Below are 17,692 nucleotides of genomic sequence, written 5' to 3' on the forward strand. Positions count from 1 at the left end.
ACAAATAAAAATAACAACAAAATTAACAGCTATAATTAAAAACATATCCTTTGAAGAAAAACGTAGGCCTAAGCAATAATAATCCACCAGAATTTAAAATAAAACGTGATCAATAAATTTCATTAAAACAAACTTAATTTTTCTACGTCTTTAGTAAAATAACACATAAAAATAATAACAAATTTAATAGCTACAATTAAAAATATATCCTCTGAAAAAAAAAAAAAAAAAGTAGACCTAACCTTTATTTCTCTGGAAATTTAGCAGCCTAAATGACAGAACTTTAACCGGTATCTAATGTCCTTTCGGTTAGACTGAAACATTTCATTGTGAAATTTAAGGATATAATGTATTCTAACAATCACAAAGAACTTCAAATTAACAGTTTTGTTTCTGCACAGCATTCTTGTGGAATCCCAGGAACCTTTCTGAATCTTTCGGAAATCGGAAAAAGGATAACTCTGGCCTCTTTCTCTTACTGTTGCTACAATTTATAGCACTACAAACGTCTCCTCCTCGTCCCATATTATTATTCCAATTATTATATTTTAGTCATTAACATTTTCATTATAACCAATAACGAACATTTCACAAGCATCAGTGTGAAATACGCAACGAGCTAGCACTCGATAGAAATACGACACAGTTCAAAGTCGACCATGGACAGTCTATTGTTTCTAGTTGCTAACCGCTTGGAGCGCTGTATCACGAGATTTGCAAAAAAACACCTCAAGCTTCGCGACTGTATATAGTAGACTGTGGTACTATTAGTATTGTTCTCGGCTATGTAACAGGAGGCAGTGACATCATGTACTGAACAAACAAATAAAACTACAAGACGAGTCCATATCACACGAGAGTAGTACCATCAAAAATAAATGAAAGCATAGAATAAATCCATCTCATACGATAGAGTAACAATGTAGTGACGCAATTAATGGAATTTTAAAATCCCCTATCACAGTTTTAACTGGTTTTTAACAATAGGCTTACTATATAGACCAGTGGTTCTTAATCTTTGAGAGACCCAGTAAATTCCTTTTCTATAAGATAAATTCACTCGTAAATACTTTTCCAATTTCCTTAAAGTACATACATTTAACTAACATAAGTACATCCACCTCCTTGCTGGACTCCTGATCAAGGTGGCTCGGGTTCGATTCCCGGTCGTGAAGTCAAGGGGATTTAATTCGAACCTCTTCACGGGGATGATCTGGACCTGCACTTTTCGACACATTAACGAAAATTATTCTCCTAACAGTATTTCTGCTATAAAATATTTATTTGTGAAAATGCTTATCTAAGTAAAATAACAAATTTCAGGAGAATATCATGTAGCCTGGTATAATTGATGCCAGGGCCTGGTGACTGAGAAACACTGATATAGACCATAGACAAATAACATAGAAAAACCTCCACTCAATGTATACTTTCGAGTTTCTAATGCAATTTATAAGCGAATGTTAAAGCAAATGGCAGCAAAAATGGCAATTATATCACATATTAGGGCTTACATAGCCCGATCAGGATTACAGGTAGTACCCATTACACCAACAATATCATTATTAGCAATATTTTTCATACTATTTTCTAAGGAATTACGTAATGATTTATCTGTTTAAATGAAATGTTTAACAATATGCATACCACATGTGGTTTTTGATTTAATATAATATGCATATGAATAAAATGAACATTAAACTGAAAACCATTGACAACACATTCCCTCTGATACCCGATCTTTTCACAACAACAGCCTGTGTTTTAGATTCAAATGTAACAGGATTCCCAACACCTAATTACTGACCAACTGAACAAATATGACTAATATGGTTACTTTGTCTCTGACTGAAATTGTAAATTGGCTATACAGAAAGACGATTTTATAGTTGTTATAATATTAACAATCTTAGAATGTAGGCTTTCACAGCCAGTGTCAATAAAATAAGAATTCTCTGGGCTGAGAGGCCATAGTGTACTGAAGATGGTGGATCCAGATGATTTGTCACAGCTATGGTAGACATCTTCAGTAGTGAGGCAAGTGTGGGCGAAGTGATCTCTTCAGTGTGCCAGTAACGAATGGATCCACCACATTCAGTAGATCACAACCTCTCAGCCCGGAGAATTCTTATTTTATATATTATCAATGTTATAAAAGTGACAAATCATGTAAATAATGTGTATCCATAATACCTGTTTAAATTGTCGTACTGGCCACACTTATATCCACTTTCTTCTCATCAGAACACAGCATATGCTGCCCACACAGGAGCACACTAAGTAATTTCTATAGAGAATACACCTTGCATCATAAGAGTAAACCCCTCTGATATCGATTGTAGCATTTCAATTTTGCGATAGCGAGACAGAATAACTTGGTAAGTTCGAAGATTATTCACCATGGGATTTTCTGACATAGCCTACCTTACAGTCGAGGGGTTTGGAAAAACCTGACCAGATAATCAGTCCAAGCAGAAAGCAAACTCACGCCTCTAGTGCACTCTTGGGGCAAAAGTGTCATCCACTAGATCACAGGTTTTTAACCCGAGGCCACCAGGCCATTTTACGCAGTCCAGGATAGTTTCACAGAAAGGATATACTATTGAAACCATTTTCATCACCATTCTCTATGGAACTTCATCTTATATTGTACCCTCAAACCTACAATTGAAAATTGCAAACCATCAAAATGATTCAACATTAAAAGAAAAGTTCTTGGGATCATTACTTATTGATTTCTACTCTATGTACCTTTTACCAAAAAATTATCCGAAGTAGGAAATAATGCGTTGTTCATACTGTCCATATTTGGTAGTAATTGTGTGATTAGCTTTAAACCTGGTGGTAGTATTACTACGCCTGACCAGAGTGCTAATTAACTGGGGGGGGGGGGGAATTTCCCCTATTGGAAAGTTATCCCCCTCTTGTAAAATCATATTAACATCCCTTCTTCTATCCACCCTCACAAAATATAATTGTTTTAATACGAGTATATGTACTTTATAAAGTATAAGGTAAGTAAAGAAAATAATATTGATATATTATTGGTCCACATCTGTGGACTAATGGTTAGCGCATCTGGCCGCGAAACCAGGTGGCCCGGGTTCGATTCCTGGTTGGGGCAAGTTACCTGGTTGAGACTTTTTCCGGAGTTTTTCCTCAACTCAATATGAGCAAACTATCGGTGCTGGACCCCAGACTCATTTCACCGGCATTATCACCTTCATATCATTCTGACATTAAATAACCTAAGATGTTGATAAAGCATCGTAAAATAACCTACTAAAATAAAAAATACACTATCATCACCAGCAAGATGACAACAATCAATAACTTAGGAATTACACATCCTATCTTAAGCCTGCTCATGGATATAATTATTATTATAACCAAGACGTAAGACAAGGAACTCGCGACCAACCGTTGAGCCGTATCAAATGAGGATAATAATAATTTTATGTATTGTATTCTCTATCTAGGATTCTATCCCCCCTCCTCAGCAGAAATCTTAATTCGCAACCTGCGCCTGACATTTAAATCACCAAGAACCCGGCAGTAGTATTAGTATGGCCACATCCTGTTCAAATTTGTGATTTTTTACTGAAAAATCCACTGTCATATCGATGTGAATTCTGAAGCATTCGACATTCCATTTCATCTAATATTCATGGTAGAAAAAAATATAGATGTCCGTATGTTAAATGCTGCCATCTCAGGAAAATGTTTCATAGAGGGGGCATTTAAAAGCACCAGCACAGCGATATGCTGGATATTTAAATACCTCCAAGCTTAAAGCTATAACTAAGTTTTCATGTTTAATAAAAGCTGTAAGGTGGATAGATAATGAAAAAGCTTTGATGAGGTATTTACACATACATTTATTAATAAACAAATTAATGTTCTATCTCACTCTTAATCTATTTTCCACTGTAGTGGCTGATTCAAGCCCCATGCTATATGGAAAAGAAAGGAATTAAGAAGGATATTCGAACCAGTTGGTAACAGGGATTTGTAAAGAGTAGGAACAAATAAAGAAATGACAGATCTGTTCCAAGATATGGATCTATTTACACTAATTACAAACATTTGAAAAGTTGGGATATGTCTATAGAATGCAGAATAATGCACACTCAAAGAAATCACTGGAAAATAAGGCAAAAAAGGAGGACTAGAGGTAGACCAAGTGCAAGACAGTTGGATGGGGTTGAATGTGATTTAAGAAAAATCGGTGTCAAAGGATGGAGGAAAGAAGCTGAGAATTTCAAGACCTGGAATGACATCTGTAAGGCAGTCAAGGTTCTTCAAGAACGATAGTGTTACTGAGTGAGTGAGAGTACTATATGCCTGAGAATACATTACAGTGCAAGGTCAGACTCTTCCTCATGAGGTGTTAAAGAAATAATGAAATTGTGACTGAGGAAACGGGAATATTCCAAGAAAACCAATATCAACATCATCTTTCTCCATCACAAATTTTAATGAAACTCCTAACCTTGGGTCTCTAGATGAAATACTTTAATCTTTCACCTAACAGTTCACCAGAAATGTATTAATTATTTTTTGTTCATTTTTCGTCATTCACAATAAAATCTTACCATATAAATTTCAAATAATATTCAAAAATTATAACTGCAACATACTGATATGAGAATGTAAATGGCCATCCTGTTCAAATAAAAACTTATTTTAGAAAACACGTCAACGTAACAGTTTTTCAAATTTCAGTATTTAAAATGATGCAACACACACGAAACACAGGATACACAATCTAAGCACCATAATGTCAAGATATATGCATAACCATCAAGAGAATGCTAGGACATAATGTAAGAAAGACAAAATTTAAGAAACAATGGCAGTCCCCTCATTAATGTATGGAAGTGAAACATGGAAAGTTAAATCAAGAGTAAATAGCAAAATACAAACAGCAGATAGCTCAGTTGATAGAGCAACTGGCAATGGACTGGAAAGTTCAGGGTTCAATCCTGAGTGGTAACAAGATATTTTCGTTGCCAAAACTTCCAAAACGGCCTGAAGATTCACTCAGCCTCCTATCAAATTGAGTAATCTACCACGTCCTTCCCAAGGGTAAAAGGCAGTTGGAGGTTGGAGCATAGTACCGATCACTGAAGTTATGAAAGCATGGAGCTCTTATCTCCATGAGGAATTAGGAATAATAAATTAGGTATCATCCTTAGGGGAAAGGAACTGGCCACCCTACCCCATTATCTCCTGTTGAATCTGGCAACCCTGGTGTATAATGGTCACAACCCTTGACAACCTCTTTCTCTTTATAAATTCCCACAGTCCTTAGATAGAGGATCAAAGGACTGGACATTCAGCACAAATAGTTAACAACATTGTCACATTTAATTTTAACTTTGTAAAATACACTACAGTATTCCTTTCAAGTTCTCAAAATGTATTTATTGTTGTTTAGTCCGCTGTCCGAAGACAGATTTGAACCTCATAAATGATACCAATAAGGCAACGCTCATGAGGCAACTAAGCCAGGAAATATTGGAGTAGGGTGGCCAGATCTTTTCCCCCTCCTTTGCATACATCACTTACTAGCAATATATTACACTAATCAGACTATTTAATGTATTAATATCTTAATGTATCTTTTATTTTATTTTTACATCGGTTCTAAGAAAAATCAGTCTTTAAGAGGGGTGGCCTCTTAAAAGAGTGGTCTTTCAGAGAGGTTTCATTTTTTTTTGTGACACTGGCTGTTATAGCAGTAATAGCTGCTTTAGAACTACTCGATATAACAGCATGCTGAAAATAAGAGTGAAGTGTTGAATAGATGACTTCAACTTCTCCATCAAAAGTTGTGGCTCCATAACATAAAGATTTATAAAACACGAAAAGTGGACATAGGCTATAGAACTACAGTACGCCTACTTTAAAAAATCACACCTATCTTGAATTAGCAACATTTGCATAGGCCTTAATTTAACATCACGTTAATTACTTTTCTGTTACTACAAAAAATTAAAGTTAAAATACTGTCTCAGTAGTACTCTTCTAATTAAAATATTTTATAATTAAAGGGAGAGATGACATATATACCCTCTCTGCTATCTCTGAATACACCCACAAATTACAATAAATTAAGTTGTACAATGGTAAGCAGGGACAAATGTCTACCCACAGAAGACAAATGCTTATCTATAATGGAATATCACTTGGTATTTTACATTCCCCACCCACTTTAAGAAGATGCTTTACGTTCATCTATTTCAGTTTCTATAAGCTACCTACCCTTTCCTGAAGATGAGCTGATGCATAGCTGGACGTTCAGTACAACAGCTCTTTGTAACAGATCTAACAGATAAAACCTCCTTTCCTTGCCTTTTTTGATGATAAAGCCGAAGTACAGCCTTTAAGGATGAGCACTGTTACATGGCTTGATGTAAAAACCCAACAATTTCGCATCATGTTCAAAACAGTAAACCTTCATTATCCCTCACTAAAAATAGATACTAAGCCTACAGTAAAACCTATCTAAATCAAAGTACTTGGGAACAAAGATAATTTCCATTTAAGAGAGGTGTCCGTTGTATGCAAGGTTGACTGATTTTTCTAAATTTGTGTTGCTACTATATTGAAAATTTAAATTTTAAGAATTTTTAATGAAAAATAAACATGTAATTACAGAATACAACGTATTATAGGCCTAGTACGAAAACTCCTACATATTTATTGACAAGTAAAAGCGAGTCCAGTGCTATAAAGCTGTACCATATTATTTTTTCAAAAGTCATCCAATATTTCTCGCTTTATAACTTTTTCTGAAACTAAAGCCTCCTCGATTATACTTTCTGTAGTAACAGTTCTAAATTATTGCAAATTTCTCCAATTGCACAATAAATTGCCATTGAATTTCACTCGTTTTTTGAGCTTAATTTCTTCATTTAGGGTAAAAGTTTTATGTTTATCCCTACCATTGCCACTAACAAAGGATAACACCTACAGCACTACCACACTAACGGACTGAAGTTGTAGAGGAATATCAGTAGGTCTTCAACTCAAGATTATCAGTACAGTACTAGCACCACAGAACAAGCATTGCATACACTCAACAACCTGTTCAGAAATCTAGCGAGTGGTACAATTTCTTGCCTGCCATCTCTACAGTAGCCTATTTTGTTTCAATTTAATTGCGTTAACACTGCTAGGAATTTCGTTTTATTTAATTACTTTTCTCTCGTAGGACTAGCAATATTGTTCGGTTTCCGCATTAGATTTCCACTTTAAACTATATAAAATGCCTTAAAACTTCTGGGGACCAGAGAAAAATTACACTTAAAGCAGATTTCCAGTTTATTCAGATTTCACTTTAGGTAGGTTTTACTGTACTAACACTGCCCAGAGAGGACTTATTGCAACAGACTTTCAGGACAATAGTTGGTGTGTTCTGAAAGAACAGTTATTTAGTCCTTTGGAAGGGTGCATGGAATTAGGCCTACAGTATTTATGGTAGTTTCTGTCGGTATCACTTAGTTGTTTCAAATAATGCATGACGTGGGCATATGCACTGATAGCCACGTAACAGGAGGCCAAGAACTGTGACAAGATTAGAATAGGTTAGACGAGGGGATAGCTACAGGACAGGATGCTGAAGACTGTGACAAATTTTAAATGATTTAGATGAGGGGACAGCTTAAGTGACAGGAGGCTGACGATTGTGACAAGTTGATATAGATATGGGGACAACTAAGTGACAGGAGGCGAGGACTATGACAAGGTTAAAAGTGGATTAGATGAGGAGAGAACTAAGTGACATATAGGTTACATTGCATCTTCACTTTTTTCCATCTTTCAACCTCTATTCTAGTAAATTAAACAAAGATATCTTTATACTCAATAAATAGCCATATTTTAAACATCACACAAGGTCTACTAAAAATCATGCTTTTTAGGCAATTTTCCCATCCAAAACACCATGTGCCCGTCTCTTACAGAATCCCCAATATTATTTAAGGCAAGCTTAAGCCCCTCACCATATCAAGGTCTTCGGAAAAAAACAATGAATGCAGCATCTTTGCAACTAGATACCGGTACTCCTACAAGATAGATGAACCTACAATATTCTTAGCTGGTGGAAAAATAAAATTCGACTTAAACCCAGAGCTATTGGAAATAACATTAGATCCAAAATTAATCTGCAAAAATCACACTGTGTCTTAATGGTAAGTGCAGTAAACAGAATAAATATGCTGAAAAGTTTAGCAAATAGATCGTGTGGAGCAGTTCTGATAATATTAAGTTAATTATTCTATTCTAGTTTGCTCATGTTAGACCAAAAATCACCTAAGCATGTGAAGTATAGGGTGGTACAGCAACTATCATGTAAATAAATTACAGAAACCAAACACCTGCGCATTATGTATTTGTCTTGAGAGTAACAAAACAACTGTCAGTAATTGAAAGTCATGGAATTAGAATTTATTGAACATAGGGTAAAATCGTAATACAGCGAACGCTAAGCTCCGCCCACGACCCCTTTCCACTTTTCCCCTACTAGCTCACCAGACACTCTACGTGATAGGCGAGTGTTGTGTCGAATGCACATTTCATGTGGGTGGGGATAACTTCCCCTACTGGCGTTCGCTATATTGCAGTTTATCCGAACATAGGACTAGAGTTTATATTACCAAATAATACAGTATGATTAACTACAATAGTGTCCTTTCCAAAGCCACGTCTTTGCATGTGATCATTAAAGAGAACCAGTGAAAACCTGTTAGCGGTATGAATGTATAATGTTAATATTCAATTATAAATCAAATAAAGACAGTCATCTCAACAAAATAAAGGTAAATTACAGTGATCCACGGTAGTCCTATAAATCAGTGAAGTTTTTTCATAAAAAAACAAATATTCCTTGGACCAAAAATACAATACGCCGGTAAATGAAATAAAAATTAGTAGGTAGGCTATTTCATCATGGTCCAAATTTGTGTTAAGACGGCTTAAGTACATACCGGTATTACCAGTACCGCGAATCACTATAACACTTCTGAAAAAAAAAAAAAGAACGTAACCTCTTAAAGGCACTGTCAACACATTATGGTAAAGCTACATACTGTAATTATACACTGAAATACCGTAATCTAAATATAACAGTTCAGAACTTTGGAGTAAGTTAGACGACCTTCACGAAACTTGCGAAATCGACGAAATAATCGTTTATAATTGGTTTCACACGTCCTGCCAGTAAATAACACAAAATATCAATTTAATCCTAACAAATTATTCCTGTGCGTTTGGTAATCTTATATTATTGTAGGATAGGCCGATTTAATATTAATATATGGAAACACGTGAAAAAGTACCTGATTTATTACTAGATCTATAAGAACTAGGATTTTAATACATGCTACAGCAGAAGATAATAATATTCTCAGCTTACAATGTACATTGTACGATACTACACGTTGAAAAGTTGTGGATTCAGTAGTAAAATATGATGCAATAGACATTAAAGATGTTACATTGAGTAATAACGTAACATACTCAAATGCATCTGATACATGAAAACGAATAACAAAGTCTATAACCCTGAATAAAAAGCAGCATACAGTCAATTCTCTAATACTAATTTCGAATATATTTTGAAAATGAACTCACTTAAAATATCCTCCTTCGTCTGCTTGGCTTCGAATTCGTGGAGAGCGTGTAAGACGTGTGAAGTACGAATGAAATTCCCATTTTCCATTGCATGTATGAACACAAATATAACCGCCAATAAATATTGATCACTTTTTATAGCGCTATCAAAACCTGTAAGTGTCCTGGATACAAAATATGCTTTCCATTTTTAGAGTATTTAATTATCCACCACATTGTGAACTAGGTAATTATATATTTAGAATGTTGGTGATGCAAATGAAACAAATGACACATAAAGCAAGGTGGCCAATAGTACAATATTAACTGTTTGACAACACAAGATTAATTTTACCTTTCTGTTCCTATTGTCTTTGGTAGAATTAGTTTTTTCATTGTTACCTTCAAGATAATCGTTAATTTTGTACATTCATTGTTATTCATTTAATTTCTCTTCAAATTCCTGAGCTCCTAATTACTTATTTTCCAATTATGATTTATAAGAGTAACTTCAAATGAAAAAGAAATGTATATTATACAATTATAGTTAATGATAGCGACAAGAGGTAAAGTTAGATTGGAATACGTTAAATTGCGTTCTGTGAGTGAAGAATTTTAATTTAGCACTAAGAAAATAAAATAATTCGATATAAATTGTGATATAAATTAATATGATCGAGCTTGCACAAATAAAGCAATAGAAATAATGCAGTTCAACATAATTTGAAAAGACTTGTGTTAAGATCTAGTACCGAAGTTATATTGCTATACTGTAAGCCTACTTATAATTAATTTTAACTTGGCCTTATACATATTTTAAAGAAAATAAAATAATTCGACATAATTCCTATGAGTGAGATTGCACAAGTGAAGCAAGAGAAATAATGCAGTTCGGCATATCATTGAAAAGTTATTAGTGATTGCGATCTACTGAAGTTACGTACCTATTGTGTATACTAAGTATAATAACCAATTTAGTTACTATCTATTGGATTTACATAAATAGTGTGTATAAATAACAAATGTAATGACAGATATCCACGAATCACAACCAGTTCCATCGGGAGAAGAGAGTGGAAATCGAACACCGAAAATATTATTGAAATTACAAAATTCAGACAGTGGACCTCAATGTACAACACTCAGTGACAACAGAAGTAATATATTTTCAACAACATGTGCGAAATATGCGTCCAAAATGTTGAATTGTATTTATTCTTCCTTGCCTGCTCTTAAATGGATTCCAAAGTACAAATGGAAAATTAATATTTTAAGTGACATAATAGCTGGAATTACTGTGGCCTTACTCCATCTTCCACAAGGGATGGCATACGCTATATTGGGTCATGTTCCCCCCATTCATGGCATATACATGGCATTTTACCCTGTAATAATATACTTCATCTTCTCGACATCAAGACATGTTTCAGTAGGTACCTTTGCTATTGTATGCCTTATGTCAGGTCAGATTATTGATACGCATGTTAAAGAAGTGAATGCAACATTTGGACATGGTCCAATTGAAATAGGAACAGCCGTATCTTTTATGGTAGGAATATGGCACTTGGTGTTCTATATTTTGCATCTAGGTGTAATCTGTTCCATCCTTTCAGGAACGTTAGTAACTAGCTTTACGACAGGGGCTGCTGTTCATGTTTTAACGTCACAAATAAAAGAGTTATTAGGACTAAAGTTTGAAGTCACCGGCGGTACATTTAGTTTCTATTCCAACTATAAACACATATTCTTGAATATCCAACACACAAACATGTATACATTAGCAACAGCGAGCACTACAATTCTTATTTTAGTAGTTGATTCGTTCCTTTTTGCACCATGGTTCCGAAAACGGGTGAAATTTGAGTTTCCTTTTAAGTTAATTGTGATTTTATTGGGGAATTGTCTCTCAATACTCCTACACTTTGATCAATATGGAATACGAGTGATTGGTCATATTCCCAAAGGTACACCACCGTTTGAACTTCCTCCGTTTTCACTTCTTACTGAAGTGGCAGAAGAGAGTTTTTACGTTATGTTCGTGTCGTATTCTGTTTCAATGTCAATGGCAATGCTATTTGCAGCAAATTCACAATACCGTATAGATACAAACCAGGAATTACTAGCATTTGGACTGGCAAATATAATGGGTTCGTTTACCCAATGCCTGCCAGTTTCTACTTCTCTAGGGCGCAGTGCTGTTCAGCAGTTGGCTGGAGGAAGGACACAGATAGCAAGCATTGTGTCATGCCTTCTTCTTCTTGTAGTTTTACTGTGGGTAGGGCCATTTTTCGAACCGTTACCCAGATGTGTACTGTCTTCAATAATTATAATTGCTTTGAGATCAACGTTATTTCAAGTGAAGATTGTTTCAGAAATATGGAAATTGTCAAAGACTGAAGCCGGTGTGTGGACTGCAACATTTCTTTCTGTTATTATCATTGACTTGAAATACGGACTACTTGTTGGCATAGTGTTAACATTAATTCACGTATTTATGCAGAGCATGAAACCAGATATTTGGCTCCTTGGGGTAGTGAAATTTCAAAACGATAAACATAATGATAATTCAACGAACTACGTTTTTGTGAACATTGAAGAAAACAAAGCCAGTGAAGTAGTCGGAACCAAAATCATACGTATTGTAGGTAATGTGACATTCGTTAGTGTGGATCATATTCGTAAAGAAATTTGTAGACTGTCTGGAGTTTGTCCACAAGAATATCTGAGAATTAGGAAAAATTTAAAGCGGCAAAATGGAACTCCTGAACAAATAAAAGAAGCAGAACAATTAGCGCTGACGGTAAAATTTAAAGTGCAAAGAACATCATTATCAAATCAAGAAGACTATGTAGATTTTATAGAAGAGAAATTGAAGTATATTGTGCTGGACTTAAAATCAGTTATACACTTTGATTATACTGGAGTAAATACCCTTAAGGAACTCATTAAAAGTTACGAGGACATACATGTCTTGGTGTTTGTAATAAGTAGCTGTAAAGTATTGTCTTCAGATGCTGACACTATGCAGGATGTCCTTATTATGATAGAAAGTGGATTTATTTATTAACATAAATACTTCAAACACTTCTGCTAATATTAAGAACAGACATAAGCCTCTTTTTCAGCTCACAACTCTCTGATGACAGAGCTATATGCTACCCAGGAAATGCTGACAGCTTACAAGGAGCTCTTTCTGTGCGGTAGAATGTGGATTAATTTATTGACAAATATTTCGAAGATCATTCTTATGCTGATATAATAAAAATAAACTTATATTGTAAGCTACCGGTACTCCTTTAACTCTTTGTTTTCTTCTATAACAGTAGCATAATAAAATATATGATTACCAAATAAATTATACAACTGAAGCTCTTACTATTTTTTTTTTTTTAGATTTATTTATAAGATGATCATTATAGGCTAATAATTATGAACAATATTTCAAACACTGTAATCCGCTGTTATCCTTGGTGATTTAGAGGTTGAGTCCGAAGTTTGCAGGATGGATTTTAAAGAATGACGAAATCCTAAGCACGACACGCTACGCTCTTGGCCATAATGAATATGTGATAACATGTTTAAAGGATTTAAGTGTAGATAATTTTTTTGGCCTCAAAGAAAATTTAGAAGTCAGAACTTATGTATTGTATACGCTACTTTTCCTCTTCCTATGAAATATGACATGGAACCTACAGCTGTACCTTACTTCCGAATGGATGTGGTGGAAGCATTGCTTCCCCTTTCACTCGTATTTTTAGAAGAGAGTTTTTTATTTGTAGATACACAGACAGGGTAATTATTATTCGTTTGGTTCATATTATGTTATTTTGTGTTTATACAATGTTTTGGCTCAGGATGAATTTGAACACGCGGGTGATGTGGAGATGTTCCAATATATTTGTTTGTACAATGGTTTGCTTGGGAGTAAGGGAGACAGAGAGATACAGAAGCATTATGTTTTGTCTTTCTGAGGGTACATAGTTAGCCAGTTGCATCCAGGCACGGTCGACTATACTAGAATCGACCGTGATCCGGGTTATTTTTGACGTTTCTTCGCTCTATTGACAACAGTATTTTTATTCGCAGCGCAATACTGTGTAGCGTTCCAAAATTTAAGTCACTATGATGTTATTAGTAGTCACATTATACTCATTACAGCTATAAAATATAACATTACTAGTAAATGATGATGGTGATGATGATAATAATAATGATAATAATAATAATAATAATAATAATAATAATAATAACAATAGTAATTATAATATTAATATGCTTAATGTCATAATCACTAAATACGAATAAGTGGATTTCGTAATTCTGCCCGTTAATCTGTCCATGCCTTTACTGCCAAAGTCATTTAAATGATTTACCTACTCATTTTTATGAGTAGACTTTGTATATTTAAACACATTTAGCCACATAAATTATGTTCTGTAATATTAAAACAGGCTCTAAAAATAGTATGTATGTGTGTGTGTTTCTATACGCACATCAGAAGAATTGAGATACGTATAGGCTTGCCAACTTTCGTAAGTAAAAATTAGGGACACAAACGTTTTACAGACAATTATATTGTACTAATTATTTCCACCTATCAATCCACATATTCAACAGTAGTACTCTTATAACAGTATATATAGGCCTATATATATTTTTTTTAACAACCGCGTCATTTCATATTTAAAAAATTACAAAACTTGCCAAAAATAACCACAAGACAAGTTGAAAAACAGTAGTGGTATAAATCCCTTACAAAAGAAATGGAAACTAGGAACCATCTTATTGAAGTAATCAACTACAACGTCTTTGGAAGTAATTAGGCTACTAACCTAATATGAACTAACCTAACTTAAAGTAATCTGAAATAACCCGAACTAACCTAACCTACTTACACAAAAGATTTCAGCCACTCTTCTCAGAAAATACAGAGACATTTACGTGATTTATCACCAGAGCCAGTCCCGCGCCGTGACGTCGTGGTCTAAGGCATTCCACCTAGGACTCGTGTTACGGAATGTGCGCTGGTTCGAGTCTTCATGGGGGATGAAATATTCTCATGAAATTTCGGCCAGTGTATGGGATCGGTGCCCACCCAGCATCGTGATGCACTTGGGGAGCTACGATAGGTAGCGAAATCCGGTTGCGAATACCAGCTATAACGGCTGGAGGGATCATCGTGCTAACCACACGATACCTCCATTTTTATAGTATAAATCTTTCTTTTTTTACACCTTTTTGTCGAAACCAATGAATGACGCATCAAGTGTAAAAAGTGGACATAATACGGAATGGTGCCAAACTAAGTGAAAATGCATAAGATGAGCACAGAGACTAGATGATTCAGTAAGTATCCTGTGATCAAACCTGCCCTAACTTGTGTATTATAATCACTGCATCCGTCACTCTGTTGACACATCAACGAGAACTAAATTTCTGCCTTGAACATCCGTACTAGAGTCATTTCTCCGTTTCTTAAGTATGTCTGTATGAGACTGTGCGGAATTATCTTCCAATCAAGACTAAATCCAGCAATCTGATAGGATAGCTGTAAATGTCTAATACGCCATGAAGTCGGAACATTTTGAGATACGAGCAAATTATTTCGGGACGCGGGACGCAATGGTCGAAATTGGGATTGTTCCGGAAAAACGGGACGGTTGGCAAGTCTAGATATGAAAAACTAAACTTATGTAACTAAATAGCCTATAATTATGCAAATTTGATCTCGTTATATGTATCGTAGAAGGGAACAACAGTATTAGAATTAAAATATAGGAAGCTTACCAAAAAAATTAATTATCTTTACATAGATAAACTGAACTGAACTGATGGTGGACATTTTAAGCTCAAAATGGCGGCAAGAAGATGACATTGAACTCGGCGCACCATCAGTGTTCTACTGGCTGAAAATAAAATGTACCAGATTTCTCTGAAAATTGTACCAGATTGTACAGAATTTTTGTCTATAATGTACCAAAATTGTACCAGCCCAATTATATATTCATCCATGGTGTTATCTCGCCACTTGGGGCACCACATTCTGCTAGAAGTCGATGACGGAAGTAGCCACGAGTCACGAAGATCAATACGTAGGGAATATGCATCCATAGGTAGTTGCTAACCACTAGGATCGCTACTATCGCCTCATTACAGACAATTAGAGTTGAGCTTAAACGATATTTCCAAGTATCTGTGACGACTGTGACAAATAAATATTTGTGACTTTTATCTGTGATTTTGTCACACCGATATTTTATATCGATAAGTAAGCACAATATGCAAGCATTACACCGATATTTTGTCACACCGATAAAAATTAACAGGAAATATTGAAGAGCAGTGCAATGCGAATATTGCGGTCGTACCAAACGTTAATTGTTGATGTATTATAAACTAAATGCGTGTTGGTGATAAAAAAAAAACAAGACAATAAATTAAAATAAAATGGTTGCAGTCTTTGGGAATTTTTACGGTTATGGATGACAAAGTAATTGACTATCCTATTAAATATTGTATAGCCACATTTTTATATTCTTATTTGTGATTTGTGTGTATCAGAATTCTAGTCAAATTGTTGGGTCTCGCCTGCTATATCAATAAAGTTACGCCGTTGGTTTTCAAATTCATTGTAAACAGCTGTTTTGTGATCCCATAAATGTTGCAGTTTTGCTGAAGATTCAGAATGCTGCTATACGTCAGAACTATCTATAATTTGTACATGCATATAATCACTTTGTTGGTTTGGTCAATGTTACTTATGTCCCGCCCACTATAGAGACATAGGCCAATTTTACACATATTTAGTATAACTTGTTGCTTCTTTGACAGGTTAGGTTTGGTTAATTTAGGTTTTTGTTATAGCCTACCTTGCATATACGATTATAGCGCAACATTGGTAGTGATAAAAGTGAAATATTCGTTCAGTGGGCGTTGGATACTCTACATTCACTCACATGCAGGGGCGTATTTTGCGGGCTACCGGCGGTAGTCCAAGGAAATTACAAAAGAAAAAGTTTATAATATAACATAATGTAATAATTTTGTATTATTACTTTTACCATAGTAATTAAAATTAAAGTAATTGTTAGATATATTTTGTGTAATAATAGGGTCAGCGGTAGCCCAAACCCTTTAACCAGTATACGCCACTGCCCACATGGTATTTACAGGATTTAAAGTCCACTGAGTTTACGCTAATTGATACATACATGTACTTAATAGATAATGTTGCGTTTTGTTATGTATTATGTTGAAGGGACGTGTTTTCATTTTTTCATAGATTGTTTTACTTGGCTTAACTGTATTTACATCCTCATACTTTTATTATAATAGGAATGTCAATAGTTTCTTCTGTTTACATTTTATTTTAGGCCTATTTGCATAATTCACATTCTTAGCTTGTTTTCTGTAGTTATATTTATTTAAAATTATATTTTAAAAAGTTTATAACAAATAATTTAGGATAACAGTATTGTTATGGTGACTGGCCAGGTTCAAACTAAAACTGGCTTCCTGGACATCTGAAATATTTATAGAAAAGCACGACATAATCACATGAAATTAAAATGCATATGATATCCTACACCTTTCACGTCAGAGGTGAAACAACATTAAGCGGCAAAACATTGTCAATTTACTAGCCACGTAATGGTTAATTGATTGGAATAGGGTATTGCGAAAGTACGTCATTATTTTATTTATTTTTGGTACAAGTAACATTTCTTTAAGTATTTATTTATTTTCCCTTGTACCATCAATAAAAAAACAAGTATGTTTTTATTTTTTTTTAATTATAACTGTAGTTGCTACGACACATAGGCACACAGCACTTTCTAGGCATCTGAAATATTTGTAGAAAAACACGATAGATAATCGCAGAAGATAATATTAAAATATATCCTAAACCTTTCACAGATGAAACACCATTAAGTCGCAAAACATTGTCAATTTGCTAGCCACAAATTTGTTAACTGAATGGAACTTAAGAATACCGCGTAGGAACTTACGTCTTTATTGCATTATTGATTTTATTATTTTCGGTGCAAGGAATATCTTTTTTATTTATTTATTT

General features: G+C 34.5%; 2 protein-coding genes across 2 annotated transcripts in view; one reads left to right on the forward strand and one right to left on the reverse strand.

The window, feature by feature from the left end:
- The window catches only part of Gk2 (Glycerol kinase 2), a 200,627-nt gene extending 190,766 nt beyond the window's left edge, over positions 1-9,861 (reverse strand). The window contains exon 1 of the mRNA XM_069841621.1: positions 9,640-9,861. The gene's annotated coding sequence lies outside the window, so the exon portion shown is untranslated. The remainder of the gene's footprint in view (positions 1-9,639) is intronic.
- A 261-nt stretch (positions 9,862-10,122) lies between these two features.
- On the forward strand, positions 10,123-12,875 carry LOC138710613 (prestin-like). The gene has a single exon (XM_069841618.1). It carries the CDS (start codon positions 10,646-10,648, stop codon positions 12,683-12,685), a length of 2,040 nt encoding a protein of 679 aa, XP_069697719.1. The 5' UTR covers positions 10,123-10,645; the 3' UTR covers positions 12,686-12,875.
- The last annotated feature ends 4,817 nt before the right edge of the window (positions 12,876-17,692 follow it).

This window comes from Periplaneta americana, chromosome 12 (genome assembly GCF_040183065.1).
Source record: "Periplaneta americana isolate PAMFEO1 chromosome 12, P.americana_PAMFEO1_priV1, whole genome shotgun sequence".
NCBI lineage: Eukaryota > Metazoa > Arthropoda > Insecta > Blattodea > Blattidae > Periplaneta > Periplaneta americana.